This window comes from Nyctereutes procyonoides, unplaced genomic scaffold, assembly GCF_905146905.1.
Source record: "Nyctereutes procyonoides isolate TBG_1078 unplaced genomic scaffold, NYPRO_anot_genome, whole genome shotgun sequence".
NCBI lineage: Eukaryota > Metazoa > Chordata > Mammalia > Carnivora > Canidae > Nyctereutes > Nyctereutes procyonoides.
In genome coordinates this window covers 40,486,648-40,503,214 of record NW_026575020.1, presented here as the reverse complement: position 1 = coordinate 40,503,214, position 16,567 = coordinate 40,486,648, and the positions used below count along the sequence as shown (strand labels likewise).

Sequence of the window (16,567 nt, the reverse complement as noted above, 5' to 3'; positions counted from 1 at the left end):
TCCCATTTTATAAATTCAGAAAATAGTGATGAGACTTGACCATGGTAACAAAGTTAGTCAGTGGCAGAGGATTCAAAGCCAGCCCTGTGTGTGGCTTTAATTCCTGTCTTTTGGAGTGACAGTGGGATACTCTATCCCCACCTTGCAGGGATGACAATGGTTTGGTTGCTCGGGACTTTCTCCCCAGCCAACAACCCTTACCTGTGTAGTTCTTCATCAGAGGGTGAGTACTTGGCAGTGACATCAGCCAGCTCCCCAAAGATTTGTTTGCTATAAACGGTGAGGGAAGACAGCAGGATTAATTCCTGCCAGGTAGAGCTCAGGAGGCACGTGTAATCCTTGATTGAGAGCTCGCAGAAGAAAGGCAGTTTCTTGATCCAGGCAATCTGCCTAAAGAGCAGCTCATCGGCCAGGCGGCAAAGCAGGGCAAATAGCTCTGCTTGAGTCACAGCATACCTGGGGATAGGAACAATGGAAAATCACTTCTAGTGGCCACAGGTAAGGATGGGGGCACAAAGGGAGGGTACTCCCAAGAGTAAAAAAGGGTCTCTGGCAGTAGGTTCCTTGCCCTTGACCATGGGTCTCGAGCTCCATTCAACTGAATATAATGATAAAGGGGCAGGACTGGGGCCAGCAGCAAGCTCAAGGCTGGAGAGACAGGTGTGGTAATCTCTTGAATAAAGATATTTAAGAAAGGAAAAGAAGTTTGGAAACTTGTGCAATTATTAGGGAGTATGACTTTTTTTTAAAAAAGATCTCATTCATTCATTCATTCATGAGAAACACATAGACTGAGGGAGAAGCAGGCTTCCTGCGGAGAGCCCAATATAGGACCTGATCCTGGAACTCCAGGATCACACCCTGAGCTGAAGGCATACGTTCAACCTCTGAGCCACCCAGGCATCCTGGGAGTATGACTTTTAATTTTGGTGCCTACTAATGTTCCATGTGTTAGAGAAAATTTTATCATTCCTGTACTAGTTTTGGCAATGAAAGTTCTGTTTCAGGGAATCTGGTGCCCACCCAAATCAGGGACTGGCACAGAAATGAGCCTGAGGCCAGATGGCTAAAAGGAACATGCTCAGCTTTTCCTGCTCTCATTGCACCCCCTGGTGGTTTAGGAACTAACGTTCAGCCCTGGTGAGCTACTGCTGAATGGAAGGAGCAGGGCATTTATCATCTCTGGGATGGATGAAATAGGATCTCAGTTTTTTCTTCTCTCAAGGCCCCTTGGCATGACTCGTACCCATACCCCCATACCCAGGTTTATAAAGATTTTGTATGGTCTTCTTGTAAGTATATCTTCGAATTACCTCTTCTGCTACTGGAGACTAGCTTGAGAAATCTCCAGATACATCTGAGGAGTCTAAGCTTGATAACAAACAACCTATGCCTCAGCCCTAAGGAGTAATAGGTGCAGAAAGTGGTGGGCAGAGCCGACAGAGGACTGACACCCACTCAGGTTTGCACACAGAGCACAGGGCATTAGGCTACCAAGGGGTACACTGGCTAGGGATGCAGACAGTCCACAACCAGTTAGTGCCTTGAATGCCTTGTTAATGAGCCTAGACTTGATGTATAATCATTCCCAGAATTAAAGCCCACCTCTGGCTCAGGGCTTGGTTTACCCAGGCTCAAGCAGAAACAAAAGTCCTTTAATCCCAATTCCATAAGGATTGATAAACAGCCCCAACTCTGAACAAAGATGCTCAAGAGATGAACAAGTGACCACTGACTTCAAAGATAAATACAGGTTTGTCCTCTGATGCTTGAGTCATTACTCATTATCCCCCTGACTCATTCCAAAGCCTAGGGTATTAGAGGCTAGGGAGGAAGGTGGGTATGGGATAGGAATCATTTTGGAGTTACAAGGGTTAAACGGGGCACTCACCCATCTTCAATCAACATGGGTGTGCCCAATGGCTCCAGGTCCTCGGCTGATACCAGCTGGTGAATCAGACTGTATGACTGAGGATCCAGGCTTCGAGCTTGTGGGGGCAGGAGTGGTGAGTGGGTAGAATAGCTAAAAAGGTGCGGTATGTATTGATAGTGTGGAGGCATGGACATCCCCATGTACTGCTCTCTGAATGCCATGAATCCATTTAGTTCCACAGACCTACTGAAGAGAAGAGTCTCATGTCAAGCAGAACCATGTCAGGTCTACTGCCTGCTCAAGGTAGCTCAGGTGTTCTTTGGCCATGCAGTCTGTCTTCATCAGGGACATAATGAATGGTTACATGCACGTCTCCCTACTAGAGAGGGACTCTGTGCAGGTATATGTATGTGAAACTGATCATTGGACACTCAGGACCTGGCAAAATAGGTACTGAATAAAGAGTGGTTGAATAAATTCTTTGTATAGGTGCCACAACTGAAGAGATTTTAATGGATACTCAGACTCTGATCAACAAAGGTGGAGGTATATATATTTTTTACTGCTAGGAAAACTAAGGCATAGACAGGCTAAGGGCCTTGTCAGGCCACAAAAGAAATCCAGTATTTAGCAAGGAATCTCACATGTGGTAAGAACTCCCTAAACGTTTAAAGGAAGGAACAAAAAAGGAATAATCAAATGAATAAAAGTTATAATAAGAGAAAGGAAGATTCTTATCTTCTTCCCTTTCCTGGAGAAATCTAACCACTCTGTCACCTAAAACAAAAGTCATCTGGCTTTATCTAGATGCATTTCCTATAATAGGGGTTGGCAAACTATAGCCTATGGCCTGTTTGGTAAATGTAGTTTTAATGGAACACAGCCACGTTCATTCATTTAGTCTCTGGCTGCTGTTGCACTATAATGGTAGGGCTGAGTAGTTGAGACCCAGACTGTGTAGCCTGCAAAGCCTAAAATATTTATTATCTGAGCTTTACAGAAAAAGTTTATCAATTCCTGTCCTATAAGAAAGATTTCTGCAAAAAAGAAATTCCCTGGTAGTTGGTGGCTACATTTCACACCTAATGACTAACTTAGGATAACATTCTTAAACCAAGAGTCTCCAAATTGGTATTCCATGATAGCAGCAAATTTAATTAGCTTAAAAATTTTCAGTTTCTTAAAATTTACAAAGTCTTCACTCTTGCGGAGTCAGAAAAATTAGGACTTAATGTTGTCAGTGTGGTTTATTTCAGTGATGTGAGGAAAGGGCTACATTTAAAATGGCATTTTATTAGGTAAAGAACATATGGGCATAGACAGCAGCTATAGCACTTTCTTAGCCTGCAGAAGAGACTGCTGATATTTTCAAGGTCTTTAGCAAAAAGCAGGCTGAGAAATGCTGCTCTGTGTCATCCTGGCCCTTCCCCAAAAGACTGAGGCAGCAAGAATATAATGGCTGAGACAAACTGGCAGGAATACCCAGCCCAGAGGTTCCCTGTGGGTCTACTCTTTGGGTGATTCCTAAAGGATACTGGATTTGCCTTAAAGCTCACCTGGAGGACAGTGTGGAGCCCGGTGAGGGCTGGTTGCTCTCTGAAGCCCTGTTCCCAGGGGAACTGTGGTCGCTGTCACCATGGTTGCTCCAGTGATTGGCCTCTTCCTCAAATTCCTGCCCAGACATGATCCTTTCGATCTCTTCCTCTGATATCTTTGACAATGAATTAATATATGTTAGATTGAGTGCTCAGATATCTTCTGTTCCTTCTTTAGGACCAAGAATTTATTTAAACCTCACAAGGATTCCCAGAACTCTCTAGAAAGACACCCAGATGCTCTCCCTTCCACCTCCATATTCCAGGGTCTCTCACTAATCTTAGGACAGCTTAGTTGCTTGCTTACCAGCACCATAGCTCACTATGGCCTTCCTCTTGTCCATTTATCCTCCTCTCAAGCCACAAAGCCTCTTCAACACTTTGTGCTGGAGTCTATTCTTTCTTACCCCTGAAACATCACTCAATAATAAACTCCTACTTGCCTTTTAAGACTCAATTCAAACGTCACCTGCTTTGTGAATCCTATCACTACCTAGACAAAATTTTAGATCCTTTTTCTATCCACTTATAATTCTGTGTATTCTGAGATAGGCAGAATAGCATAGTGGTTAAAAGGATGAATTCTAGAGTCAGACCACCTTTGTTCTAACACAGGTTCTGATACTTTCTAGTTGTACAATCTTAGGCAAGTCATTTAACTATTTGAACTAAAATTCAAAATTTGAACCAAAAATGCCTGCATGGTGGAGAAAAATAATAATATATGTCTCATGGGATTGTTGTGAGGATTAAATCAGTTAATACATTTACACAGGTTAGAAAAGGGCCTAACAGAGCAACAATTAGGGAAGGTTGACAATGATATCTTCACCATCATTGTTATTTTTATAGCACTTATAGTAACATATCATAAAAATGCCCTCTGTCAGACCTAACGCTATGATAGAACCTAGAAAAAAGTACTCAAAGAATGCATGTTGGATAAATAAATGTTCACTTATTAAGTACTATCCATGAAACTTCACATGGATTTTCTTAGTAAGAAAGACATCCCAAGTCTACTGAAAAAAAAGAAGAAATTCTAGCTCAGCCAAGTGAACTGACTTACCCAAGATCATGTCTAGGTAGGAGTTTGAGGAAGAAGCTAAAGTATCCAAGTATTTAGTCCATGGTTCTATCTATCATACCATATAGGGAGTGAATAAACACGTCTTCTATAAAGTTTTACTCAGAGTTGAAGCCTAACTGGGTAAACTCAGCAAAGAATGAGAATGAACAGGAAGGAGAAAGGACCAGATACATTTTTATTTCTTATTCCTATAAGAAACCCTGGGAGGAGGGCAGCCCGGGTGGCTCAGTGGTTTAGCGCCGCCTTTGGCCCAGGGTGTGATCCTAAAGACCCAGGATGGAGTCCCGAGTCCCATGTCTGGTTCCCTGCATGGAGCCTGCTTCTATCTCTGCCTCTCTCTGTGTGTGTGTCTCTCATGAATAAATAAATAAAATCTTAAAAAAAAAAAAAAAAAAGAAAAGAAACACCTGGGAGGACATGTTCTCTCAAGTCTGACTCAAACTTGTATAACTCTTTGTTCCAGCAGCCTGTGAGGAAACCTTGAGCTTCTCTGATCATAAATACAGGAGGCATTGAGAACTGGAAGCCAGACAGCACACAGGACTTGGAAGGGAAAACAAGAAACATTTAATTGGTACACAAGTTGAGTGACTGGTCTTAAAAAACTTAGATTGCATACTGAATTAGAGGGGTAGTCTTTCTTTATTCAATAACATGTACAAACAAATCTTTTCTCTTAGGGATTTTTAGAACACTGAAATCTCTGATTTTATAAGAGATATGAAGACAAAAGATGCTATCGAACTACAAGACATCTACCCTGACTGAAGCAGCTTCAGTGACGGTAGTGAGAGAGCAAGACATAGTCTAGAGGGCATGGAAGTGCTTGGGCTGAGTGAAGAGAACTAGTCCTGGGTAAATCAGATTATTCCAGCTGGGAGCCAAAGTTGGGATGCATCTATATCTCCCTATGGGTTCCACAGGACACTGGGCAATCACTGATGCATTAAAGGTATGGAACATATCAGGAGGGCTTGTATCTAGGTTTAGATTTTATCTGTCATTTCCTAACTGGCTGCTTACTGTTGGGCAAGTCACTTAAGTTTTCTGAGCCTTAGTTCTCTCATCTGTAAAATGAAGATAATACCACCTTTTTTATAACTTGGGCTCACTCTTAGGGTGCAGAACTGAATCAGACTTGAGAGGTTAATCTAAGATAAAGTTATGAAGTACAGGTATACAACAGTTGCTCAATGAATGGAAATTCTATCCCTTATTTTTAATTATATATATTTTTAAATATTTTTATTTATTTATTCATGATAGACAGAGAGAGAGAGAGTGAGAGAGAGGCAGAGACACAGGCAGAGGGAGAAGCAGGCTCTATGTAGGAAGCCTGATGCAGGACTCAATCCCAGGACTCCAGGATCACGCCCTGGGGCAAAGGCAGGCACTAAACCACTGAGCCACCCAGGTGTCCCTATATTTAATTATAATTGAACACAGTTAAGAACTTGGGAGATCACAGCTCTCTCTCTCTTCCTAACACACTACCTAAAAAAGTAAGACAAAAGTAAAAATTATATGTCCAGTATCAAAAAGTCAAATGCAATGACAGATGAAATAGATTTCTCTGAGCATCAGCTCTCTCCATCCTAGAGAGAACATAGAGTCTAGAAATGTAAGCTATTGAAGATCCCTGCTCTGGTGGGAGAAGGGTACTCAAAAGACACTGACTAATACTGAGGAAGGTTTTTCATTGAAGAAATGCTGTAGAATTCTTCCCAATAGATAAACTCTCTACTGCATCTAAATATAAATGACTACAAATAAAGGCCATAAATGAAAAGCCCATAGCTAACATCATACTCAATGATGAAAAACTACAAGATTTTTCTCTAAGATCAAGATCAAGGCAAAAATGCCCACTCTCACCATTTCTATTTAACACAGTACTGGAAGTCTTAACTTCCATTGCAATTAGAAATGTAAAGGAATAAAAAGCATCTAAATCAGAAAAAAATGTAAAATTACCTTGGTTCATACATGACATGATCTTATAAGTAGAAAATCAAAAAAACTCTTACAATAAAAGAATTCAGCAAAGTTTCAGGGAAAAAAACACTTGCATTTTTATATACTAACAATGAATCTGGAAAGGAAATTAAGAAAACAATCTCAGTTACAATAGTATCAAAAAGAATAAAATATTAGGAATAAATGTAACTAAAGGGATGAAAGACTTAGACACTGCTGAAAGAAATTAAAGATATAAATAAATGGAAAGACATCCTCTGTCCTCAGATTAAAAGACAATTATTGTTAAAATAGCCATACTATCCAAGGTGATCTACAGATTCAGTGTAATCCCTATCAAAATTCCAATTTTTTGCAGAAATAGAAAAAAAAAACCCAAAATTCAATCTTGAAACTCAAAGAACTCCAAATCACCAAAACAATCCCGACAAAGAACAACAAAGCTAGAGGCCTTACACTTACTGGTTTCTTATTTATTTATTGATTGATTGATTTATTCATTCATTCATTCATTCATGATAGCCACACACACAGAGGGGGGGGGGCAGAGACACAGGCAGAGGGAGAAGCAGGCTCCATGCAGGGAGCCCGACGTGGGACTCGATGCCGGGTCTCCAGGATCGCGCCCTGGGCCAAAGGCAGGCACTAAACCGCTGCACCACCCAGGGATCCCCACTTACTGGTTTCAAAACAAATTAAAAGCTATAATAATCAGGGGCGCCTGGGTGGCGCAGTGGTTGAGCATGTGCCTTTAGCTCAGGTCATGATCCCGGGCTTCTGTGATCAAGTGCCACATTGGGCTCCTCGCGGGGAGCCTTTCTATGTCTTGGCCTCTCTGTCTCTCATTAATAAATAAATAAATAAAATCTTAAAAAAAAAAAGGGTACAGTAATCAAAACAGTATGGTACTGGCATGAGGACAGGCCTACAGACCGATGGAAAATAATAGCCCAAAATAAACCCACATAAATATAGTCAAAAGATCTTTAACAACAATGATCTCTTAAACAAGTAGTACCGGAAAAATTAGATATTCATATGCAAAAGAATGAAATTCGATTCTGATCTTATAGTTCATACAAAAATCAACTCAAAATGGATTAAGACTTAAATGTAAGACCTGAAACAATAAAAGTCCTAAATGAAAACAGAGAAAAAGCTTTTTGACATTGGCCTTGGCAATGATTTCTTGAATATGATATCCAAAGTATACGCAATAAAAGCAAAAACAGACAAATGGAATTACACCAAACTAAAAAGTTGCAAGGCAAAGGAAAGTCAACATGAACTTAGAGAATGAGAGAAAATATTTGCAAACCATTTATTTATCTGATAAAGGTTAATATCCAAGAGTTAAAGAGAATTTCTATAACTCAACAGCAAAAAACCCCAAATAATCTGATTTAAAAATGGGCAAAAGATTTGAATAGACATACAAAAAATATCTTGTCTGAAGACATATGAACAGCATGGCCATAATGAAAAGATGCTCAACATCACTAATCATCAGAAAAACACAAATCCAAACCATAATGAGTTATCACCTCACAACTATTCAGAATGTTGTTATCAGAAAAAAACAGAAAATAGGAAGTACTAAGGAAGATGCAAAAACTTGGAACCCTTATGCACTGCTGGGTGGGAGTGTAAAACGGTGTGACCACTATGGAAAACAGTTTTTCAAAATATTAAAAATAAAACTACCATATGACCCAGTAATTTCTCTTCTGAGTATCCAAAAGAACTGAAATCAGGATCTCAAAGAGGTATCAAGCCCTCGCACATTCATTGCAGTATTATTCACAATGACCGAGAGATGGAGACGACTTAAAATATCCATTGATGGATGAATGGATAAACAAAAGATAGTATATACATAAAATAGAGTATTATTCAGCTTTAGAAATCCTAGCATATACCACAATGTGGATAAACCTTGAGGATATTATGCTAAGTGAAATAAGAAAGTCTCAGAAGAACAAATACTGCATGATTTCACTTATATGAGGTATCAGAAGTAGTCAAACTCTTAGAAAGGGAAAGTAGAATGGTGGCTGCCAGAGACTACGGAGAGGAAGAAATGAGTTGCTACTCCAATGGGTATAGAGTTTCAGTCATAGAATGAAAAGGTTCTAAAGATCTGCTGTACAAAAATGTGCACATAATAAATAATATTGTACTGTACACTTAATTTGTTAAGGAGATAAATTTCATGTTAATATGTTTTTTACTGTACACACACAAAAGAACACGTATGGATATATATCAAAATAAATTTTCAAGAAATAGATATGATTTGAATAACATGAAAAAAAGTTTGATTTTAAAAAATGAATGATTACAACACACCCACAGCCCACTTGAGTGCACATAATTAAGTTCATGTGATAGAAAATGCCCCATATTTCATCAGCATATGTCTCAAAACAACTATGAATTCCTGTCTTTCTCTCATTCCTTCACATTCACCTGGATAAATCTTATCAATTTTACCTATTAAGTATCTCTTGAATCTATTCTTTTCCCTTCAATTTGCACTATCAGTGCCCTACTGAAAACCACTATCGATATCTCTTGGCTAGACTTCTATAAAACCTTTTGAACTGCTTTTTCTCTGCTCCCAGTTTCACTGACCCTTACCCAGCTCCTCAAACACCATTTTTATTTCTAGAATGATCTTTTTAAATTATAATTTTTAAATTTTTAAAAGTTATGTATTTTAGAAAGAGAGAACATGCATGGAGAGAGAGAGGGGCAGCAGGAGAGAAAGAGACGGAATCTTCAGCAGACTCTCTGCTGAGTAAGGAGCCTGATATGGGGCTTGATCCCATGTCCGCGAGATCATGACCTGAGCTGAAATCAAGAGTCAGTCACTCAACCAACTGAACCACCCAGGTCCCTCTAGAATGATCGATCTATCTATCTATCTATCTATCTATCTATCTATCTATCTATTTATAAAAAGATTTATTTGTTTATGATAGACCTAGAGAGAGAGAGAGAGAGGCAGAGACACAGGAGGAGGGAGAAGCAGGCTCCATGTAGGGAGCCTGATGTGGGACCCGGGTCTCCAGGATCATGTCCTGGGCTAAAGGCAGGCGCTAAACCGCTGAGCCACCCAGGTATCCCCAAACTTTACCTTCTCTAGGAAGGCTTCCCTGAATGTCTTCAGTCCCCAACCACAGCTCCAATTCAAACTGAAAAGAAGTCCCTCTTTTCTGTACTCCTTGGGCATCCTCTGTTACCACTCACTGTACTCTGATGTCTGTTTACACATCTGACTCTCCCACTAGACTGAGTTCACAGTACAAAGGATGTGCACAAAGTAAATACTTAAATATTTGTGAGACTGAATGGGCATTATCTTTCCTACTCTACAAGTAAGGCAATGAACTTTCTGCTGATTTATCTTTAGAGATACTGAACTGCAAAGTAGTCTTTGCTGTTTTATGCCAGGCTAAGTTATCAATAACTTTAAGTGAAAAACAAAACAAAACAAAACAACCTTAAGTGAGTAACAGGAAAAATCCTCTGGATGTTTTAGAGCCAGAATTGAGTTTACTTCCTGTGAAATCCCTGGGAAGGACTGAGGGAATTACAAGAGTTTTAATCATTATGTTACAGATTTAAGATTTTCAAAGCACTTTCATAACCAGGTTCTAAGAGCAGTTTTGCAGGAATGAAAGCAAGATGGCTTTCCCCATCAGGAGATGAGAGGATCAAGGTAAATAGCTACAGGGACATCTGAAGCCCTGAGCTTCCAGGATAGATCACAAAGACTGAGGCCTGGAACTCACCTGGACAGGCCCAATGCTCTTATTCCGGCCTCCAGGCATGCCATCTTCTCTGATTGCTGGAAGGAAACATAAGTCAACAGTCAAAAGCATACCGACAGAAGTCTAGGCACAAAAAGAGAACTTATTTGCCCAAAAGCACAAGTTAATAATTGGTGAAATCAAGATTAAAACATAGGTCTTTCTGGACCCAAAGTATGTACTCTTTCTCTTTGCATTATTCTAGGCTACCTCATAGGCAGCAGAGACTTTTGGGCCTCCAAGGCAAGGGACACCCACTGCACACGCTGCATACATTTAATATGCTCAGCAAACGTAACAGCATTAATAGTCCTCTGCACAATTACAAATATCCCACCAGGATGATGTACCTGAAGGCTCCAGTAAATTCAAAGAGAGGAATACAAAGAAAGTATTTTTTATTTCCTGGCTAAGTTTGAGTCTAATTTATAGGATGAGGAGAACAGATTGTTTTTTTAAATTAATCAAAATTTTGATATGATTGGTTTCTTCCTATAAAAGCAGTCATTAGAGGGGTACTTGGGTGGCACAGTCGGGTTAAGCATCCAACTCTTGGTTTTGGCTCTGGTCATGATCTCAGGGTTGTGAGATTGAGCCCTGTGTAGCGCTCTGTACTGAGTGTGGAGTCTGCTTGGGATTCTCTCTCCCTCTTCAGCCCCCTCCACTTGCATGGGATGCACCCATGCAGGGTGCGTGCGCACGTGTGTGTGTGTGTGTGTGTGTGTGTGTGTGTGTGTGTGTGTCTGACAGACAGAGAGAGAGAGAGAGAGAGAGAAAAACAAGAGATGAAGCTGGAGGTTGGAGAGACCAACTGGGACCAGATCACAGCTGTTAATGGCAAGGTAAGCGTACAGACTTCAGCAGAGGAAGCTGAGGATAAGATGGAATTCAGGGGGAGATGTGGTCAGGTTGGCATTTTCAAAAAATCTTTGTGATGGCCACTGTGGAGGCTGGCTTGGAGGAGGCAATGTTAACAACTGAAGGTAATAAGCTAACAGCTTCATGTGAGAGTAAGCTTTGCTATATATAAATATATATTTGCTTTCAAAAAATTAAAACATGAAGAATCTAGAAAGTCCTTGGGGCAGGGTTGAGAGTTCCAAGCATAACACTTAGTTCCTGTGGTAGGTGAAAGGCTGACAGGAAGTTCATCTTCCTAAAGTAAACACCATTATTGGTATTCTTAGAAGATTATACATTTCAGAATTAGACTAGCTTGGGTCTAAAACCAGTTTTTGCCTGGTGTTTAACTACAGACAAGTTTCTTCACCTCTCTGAACTTCAGTTTACTGAACAATAAAAGGGGCTACTCTGGAACCTATCTTACGGGGTATGGTGAGGATTACATATAAAATAACATAGCTAAAGCACCAAGCATAGGGCCTGGTACATAAAGTAGGTATTCAGTAACTAATCCTTCCCTCTATCCAGCCTCTTTTCTACGTATACAATTGTAATTAAAAAATCAAGATTCCATTCCCCGCTTTGCTGGAGCTTTAACATCTTCGAAGCATCTGTGAAATGAAGACAACAGATCTGCATTAACAAGACTGCTGTGAATCTGGAGTGAGAAATATACACAGCTTATATCATCAGAGCCAGATGCATACTGGTTTTTGTCTGGAGATTTCTTTCAACCTAATTTCAAGTTCTAAAAATCCTTAAAATTCCCTCTCTCTGCTGTTCTAGAGTCAATGACAATCTTCAGACATTTCTATTTCCAGTACTGAGTTCTCCATGTCTTTGTTTCATCTCACAGATACAGAATAAAGAACTACCATCAGCAGATCCAACAGTGAATACATTTTACTTGATATCTCACTCTCACTGCCTTGGAGGTGAGGAAGGAACTCAACATGTTTTTCTGTTTAAAGGACCACAAATCTTAAAGATTTACATCTTACCAATTTTTTGTTCTGTTACTTAAAAGCTCATGTTGTCTCTCAACCCCACCTGGACTAAGGAAACTCCTATATGATGGATAGGTACTATGTTTTGGATACTATCTCTGGTAAAAAAAAAAAAAAAAAATCATGGGGGAAGTATCAGTATCACTTCTACTGAAAAGATGAATGTAAGGCTCAGAAAAATTAAGTATTTTATTTACAGTAATAGAAACTAAACAGCATAATCAAGGTGGAGTCCAGACTATTAGACTAAGGCCAGATTTCTTTCCACAACTAGTTTTTCCGATAGTGTGTCTGCATATGATTAGAGAAACAAAATCTTAGGTAGGCATAAACTCTTAATTACACACTTATCCTAATGTGCATTAAAATACACTAATATTAATTATCACTAAGGTGATAAAAATTCCCTTTGAAAATTAACTTTGATTTAAAAAAAAATTTTTTTAGGGCAGCCCCAGTGGCGCAGTGGTTTAGTGCCGCCTGCAGCCCAAGGTGTGATCCTGGAGACCCAGGATTGAGTCCCATGTTAGGCTCCCTGCAAGGAGCCTGCTTCTCCCTCTGCCTGTGTCTCTGCCTCTCTCTCATGAATAAATAAATCTTTAAAAAAAATTTTTTTTATTTTTATATTTTTTAAAGATTTTATTTTTTCATGAGAGAGAGGCAGAGACACAGGCAGAGGAAGAAGCAGACTCCATGCAGGGAGCCCAATGTGGTACTTGATCCTGGATCCTGGGATCATGCCCTGAGCCAAAGGCAGATACCCAACCGCTGAGCCACCGAGGTGCCCTGATTTTTTAAAAAATTTTATTTAAAGAAGAACAATAGTACTGGTTTGGTCAAAGATGGTAAAATTTGTCAAGATGACATGAAACTGCCTTTAGTATGGGAAATAATACAATGTGTCACAGTACCTCTGTTAAAACAAAAACCTGGATCATATTTTAAAGCTTATAACGTACCCACATATATGGTATCACATTTGACCTTTGGAAGATGTACATTATTATTATCCTATGTAGTTTAGAGATGGTAAAACCCTGAAGAGAGGTAAAGGGACTTGTTCAAGGATACCCAGGGACTGACAGAGTGGAGAATTTCAGTTTAGGTCTTCTGATTTTTTTTTTTAAGATTTTATTTATTCATGAGAAACAGAGAGAAAAGCAGAGACAGAGGCAGAGGGAGAAGCAAGCTCCCTGCAGGAAGCCTGATGTGGGACTTGATCCCAGGATCCTGAGATCACGACCTAGGTGAAAGCAGATGCTCAAACACGAGCCACCCAGGTGCCCAGGTCTTCTGATTCTAAAGCTGTGCTTGTTTCTTGATACTAAACTGAGCTAAGAGCAAGTTCTCAACAGGGCTGAGAATCTTTCTCGTGATAAACTGATTTATAAAAAAAAAAAAAAAAAGAAAAACCAAAGTCTTCTGGGTATAAGATTACAGGAATGGTTTTGCTGTACCTCTTATCCAAGCCTGAGTGGCAGCAGCCACAATTCTATCTGCTTAAAAGAAGTACAAATACTTTTTCTGCTCTGGAATTCATGTACCATCATTCCTCACTTAGGCTTGGGCAGCTGAACCAAACCCAGAAACAAAAAGGTAAGATATGAAGCTAACTACATCAAAGTTCTGCTCAAAATCCACTGGTGGGGCAGCCCTGGTGGCGCAGCGATTTAGCGCCGCCTGCAGCCCAGGGCGTGATCCTGGAGGCCCAGGATCGAGTCCCAAGTCAGGTTCCCTGCATGGAGCCTGCTTCTCCCTCTGCCTGTGTCTCTGCCTCTCTCTCTGTGTGTCTCTCATGAATAAATAAATAAATAAAATCTTAAAAAACTAAAAATAAAACTATGCTCTCTTACTTTAGCATCCATAAGTAGATCCTATCTATAGCAATTGTTATTATTGTGTTTTAATGGTGATTTTCTATTTCCCTCATGTTTATAGCATTCTATAAAAAAGAACTGTCACCCTCTATTTATTCAGTTAGTTCTATCAGTATGAATTCATGGATATTTTACTCTTTGCTTTTTCAACTAATACATAGTTATATTGTTACTCAAGTTTTTCCAACTTTGGCTACTAGAAGTGCTTTCAGGTTGGCTTCTATGATCTTTTGGTAATGCTACCTTCCTGCCCTCTCCTTTAAAAAAAAAATAGCATATTCTAACTTTCTGGTACCACAAGACGCTCCAGGCTCATCTTGTATTTTTCCTGCCCCAACCCTAGAATCAACCATTTCTCCAAAGAGGCCTGATTCCTTTTGATATTTGGAAACCAAGATCTGGTTTTTCCAATTTTTTTTTCTAAATATGAGTTCATATTGATACTTCCAATCTAGCACCAGAAGTTTCGGTCTAGCCTTCCCCCTTCCTGATTTATAACTTCTTTCTCTGATGTGAGAAACCTGACTTCCATTATCAACAATGTATTCATTTGTTGGTTCAACCCTAGGATATATATAGTGTCAGAATTCCCAACCCATAACCTTGAGAGAAATAAATTTACAAACTAGACAGCTTTGTTTGTATACAGTTCTTTTTGTCTTCAGCCCTATAGTATACAGTATATAGTCAAAACACTATTTCCCAAGGTCAGCTCTTTTATTCCCATTTCCTTCAGTGTGGCTATGTGATTTATTTGTAATATCATATTCATTTATCACAGTCTACATTCTGTCTTTTCCCTAATATACTTGTTTTTAAACAAACTTATATACAGTAAAATTCACTTTTTAAAAATGATTTTATTTATTTATTCATGAGAGGGAGAGAGAAAGAAAGAGTTAGAGACACAGACAGAGGGAGAAGCAGGCTCCCCACAAGGAGCCTGATGTGGGACTTGATCCAGCATCCCGGGATCACGCCTTGGGCCAAAGGCAGATGCTCAACCGCTGACCCACCCAGGTGTCCCTAAAATTCACTTCTTTAGCGGTGTATATTTCTGTAGGTTTTGAAAAATGCATAAAATTATATGTTGAACAACACCACAGTTCCCTATGAACAGTTCCATCAATCCAAAAATATTCCAATGGCAATTGTAATTTTAATTCTGCTTTCTCAGCACCAACCAGGAGGTGGCAGGGTTTCTCTCTGAGAGGCAGCCTTCACAAGGCAAATAAGCCATCCAATAAAGAATAAAAAGGTAAAAAAAAAAAAAAAGAATAAAAAGGTACACAGAGGCAGTTCCCATCCCCCAAACTCCAAGTGTCATCTTCTCCTGGCTATGGTTACAGGAGTTAGGAGGTTAAGCTTCTTCTTCCCTGAAGTGGGAGAGTTTGGTTAGAAGCCCCAGAATCTCATGCTCCAACTGAGTAAGTGAGATGAATCATCAGAGAGAGCAGTCAAGAAGGCAACCCACAAATAGGCTTTGATAAAACAGTAAGGACAACAAAGGGAGATGAGAGAACAAAACCAAGACCAAATCAGATGAAAGTGGGTAGGTTGCCACAGACTCTCTCTTCAAGGCATTACCTGTTTGGTGTTGGTGGCTAGGAAAGATTTCTATAAGAGGGAACAGTGGGGAAGAGGGAGGATTTCTAGGCTGAGAAAACCCAAGCACAGGCAGGATAATGCAAAGCAAGTTTGAGGTACAGTATGTAAGTTTTACACAGAAGATGAGATTAAAAACATAGAGGACAAAGATGGCAAGGTTTTAAATGCCCTACTATAGGGATTTATTACCCAGTTAACACCGGGCATTCCAACATGCAAGTAGCTATGCCATACAGTAGACACGTGAAGCAACATGTTGTCCATGTGGTTAGGTACAATCTCTCTGTGATTAATAACAACTTCATAATTATTATCAACATAATCACCACTAATCTATCTACTGGTAAGTCATTTTAGCTCCCCAAGCTGCACCTATAAACTGAGGGTAATATATATTTTTTAAAGATTTTATTTTGGGGGGGTGCCTGGGTGGGTTAGTCAGTTAAATGTCGGCCTTCGGTTCGGGTCATGATACCAGGGTCCTGGGATGGAGCTCCACATTAGGCTCCCTGCTCTGTGGGGAACCCTCCTCCTCCCTCTCCCTCTGCCTGCTGCTCCCCCTGCCTGTGCGCTCTCTTTCTCTCTGTCAAATAAATAAATAGTCTTTATAAAAAAGACAGATTTTTTTTAAGTTATCTCTATACCACATGTGAGGCTTGAACTCATGACCCCAAGATCAAGAGTTTGTACACTCTACCAACTGAGCCAGCCAGGCACCCCTAAACTGAGGGTAATATTTAATAATAGATTTGTGCATATTCAGTGAGATAATGCACAGAAAGTATATAAGTTTCTGATATACACAGTAATAAAAAATATTAG

The 16,567-nt window shown here is 39.8% G+C and overlaps 1 protein-coding gene across 1 annotated transcript in view; it reads right to left on the bottom strand.

The window, feature by feature from the left end:
- Nucleotides 1–16,567, bottom strand: part of NR6A1 (nuclear receptor subfamily 6 group A member 1) — a 218,932-nt gene that overhangs the window by 16,968 nt on the left and 185,397 nt on the right. Inside the window, exons 4-7 of the mRNA XM_055333636.1 lie at nt 10,333–10,388; nt 3,430–3,584; nt 1,892–2,119; nt 202–456 (exon numbers count right to left, since the gene is read on the bottom strand). Coding sequence (XP_055189611.1) covers nt 202–456; nt 1,892–2,119; nt 3,430–3,584; nt 10,333–10,388 — 694 coding nt within the window. The remainder of the gene's footprint in view (nt 1–201; nt 457–1,891; nt 2,120–3,429; nt 3,585–10,332; nt 10,389–16,567) is intronic.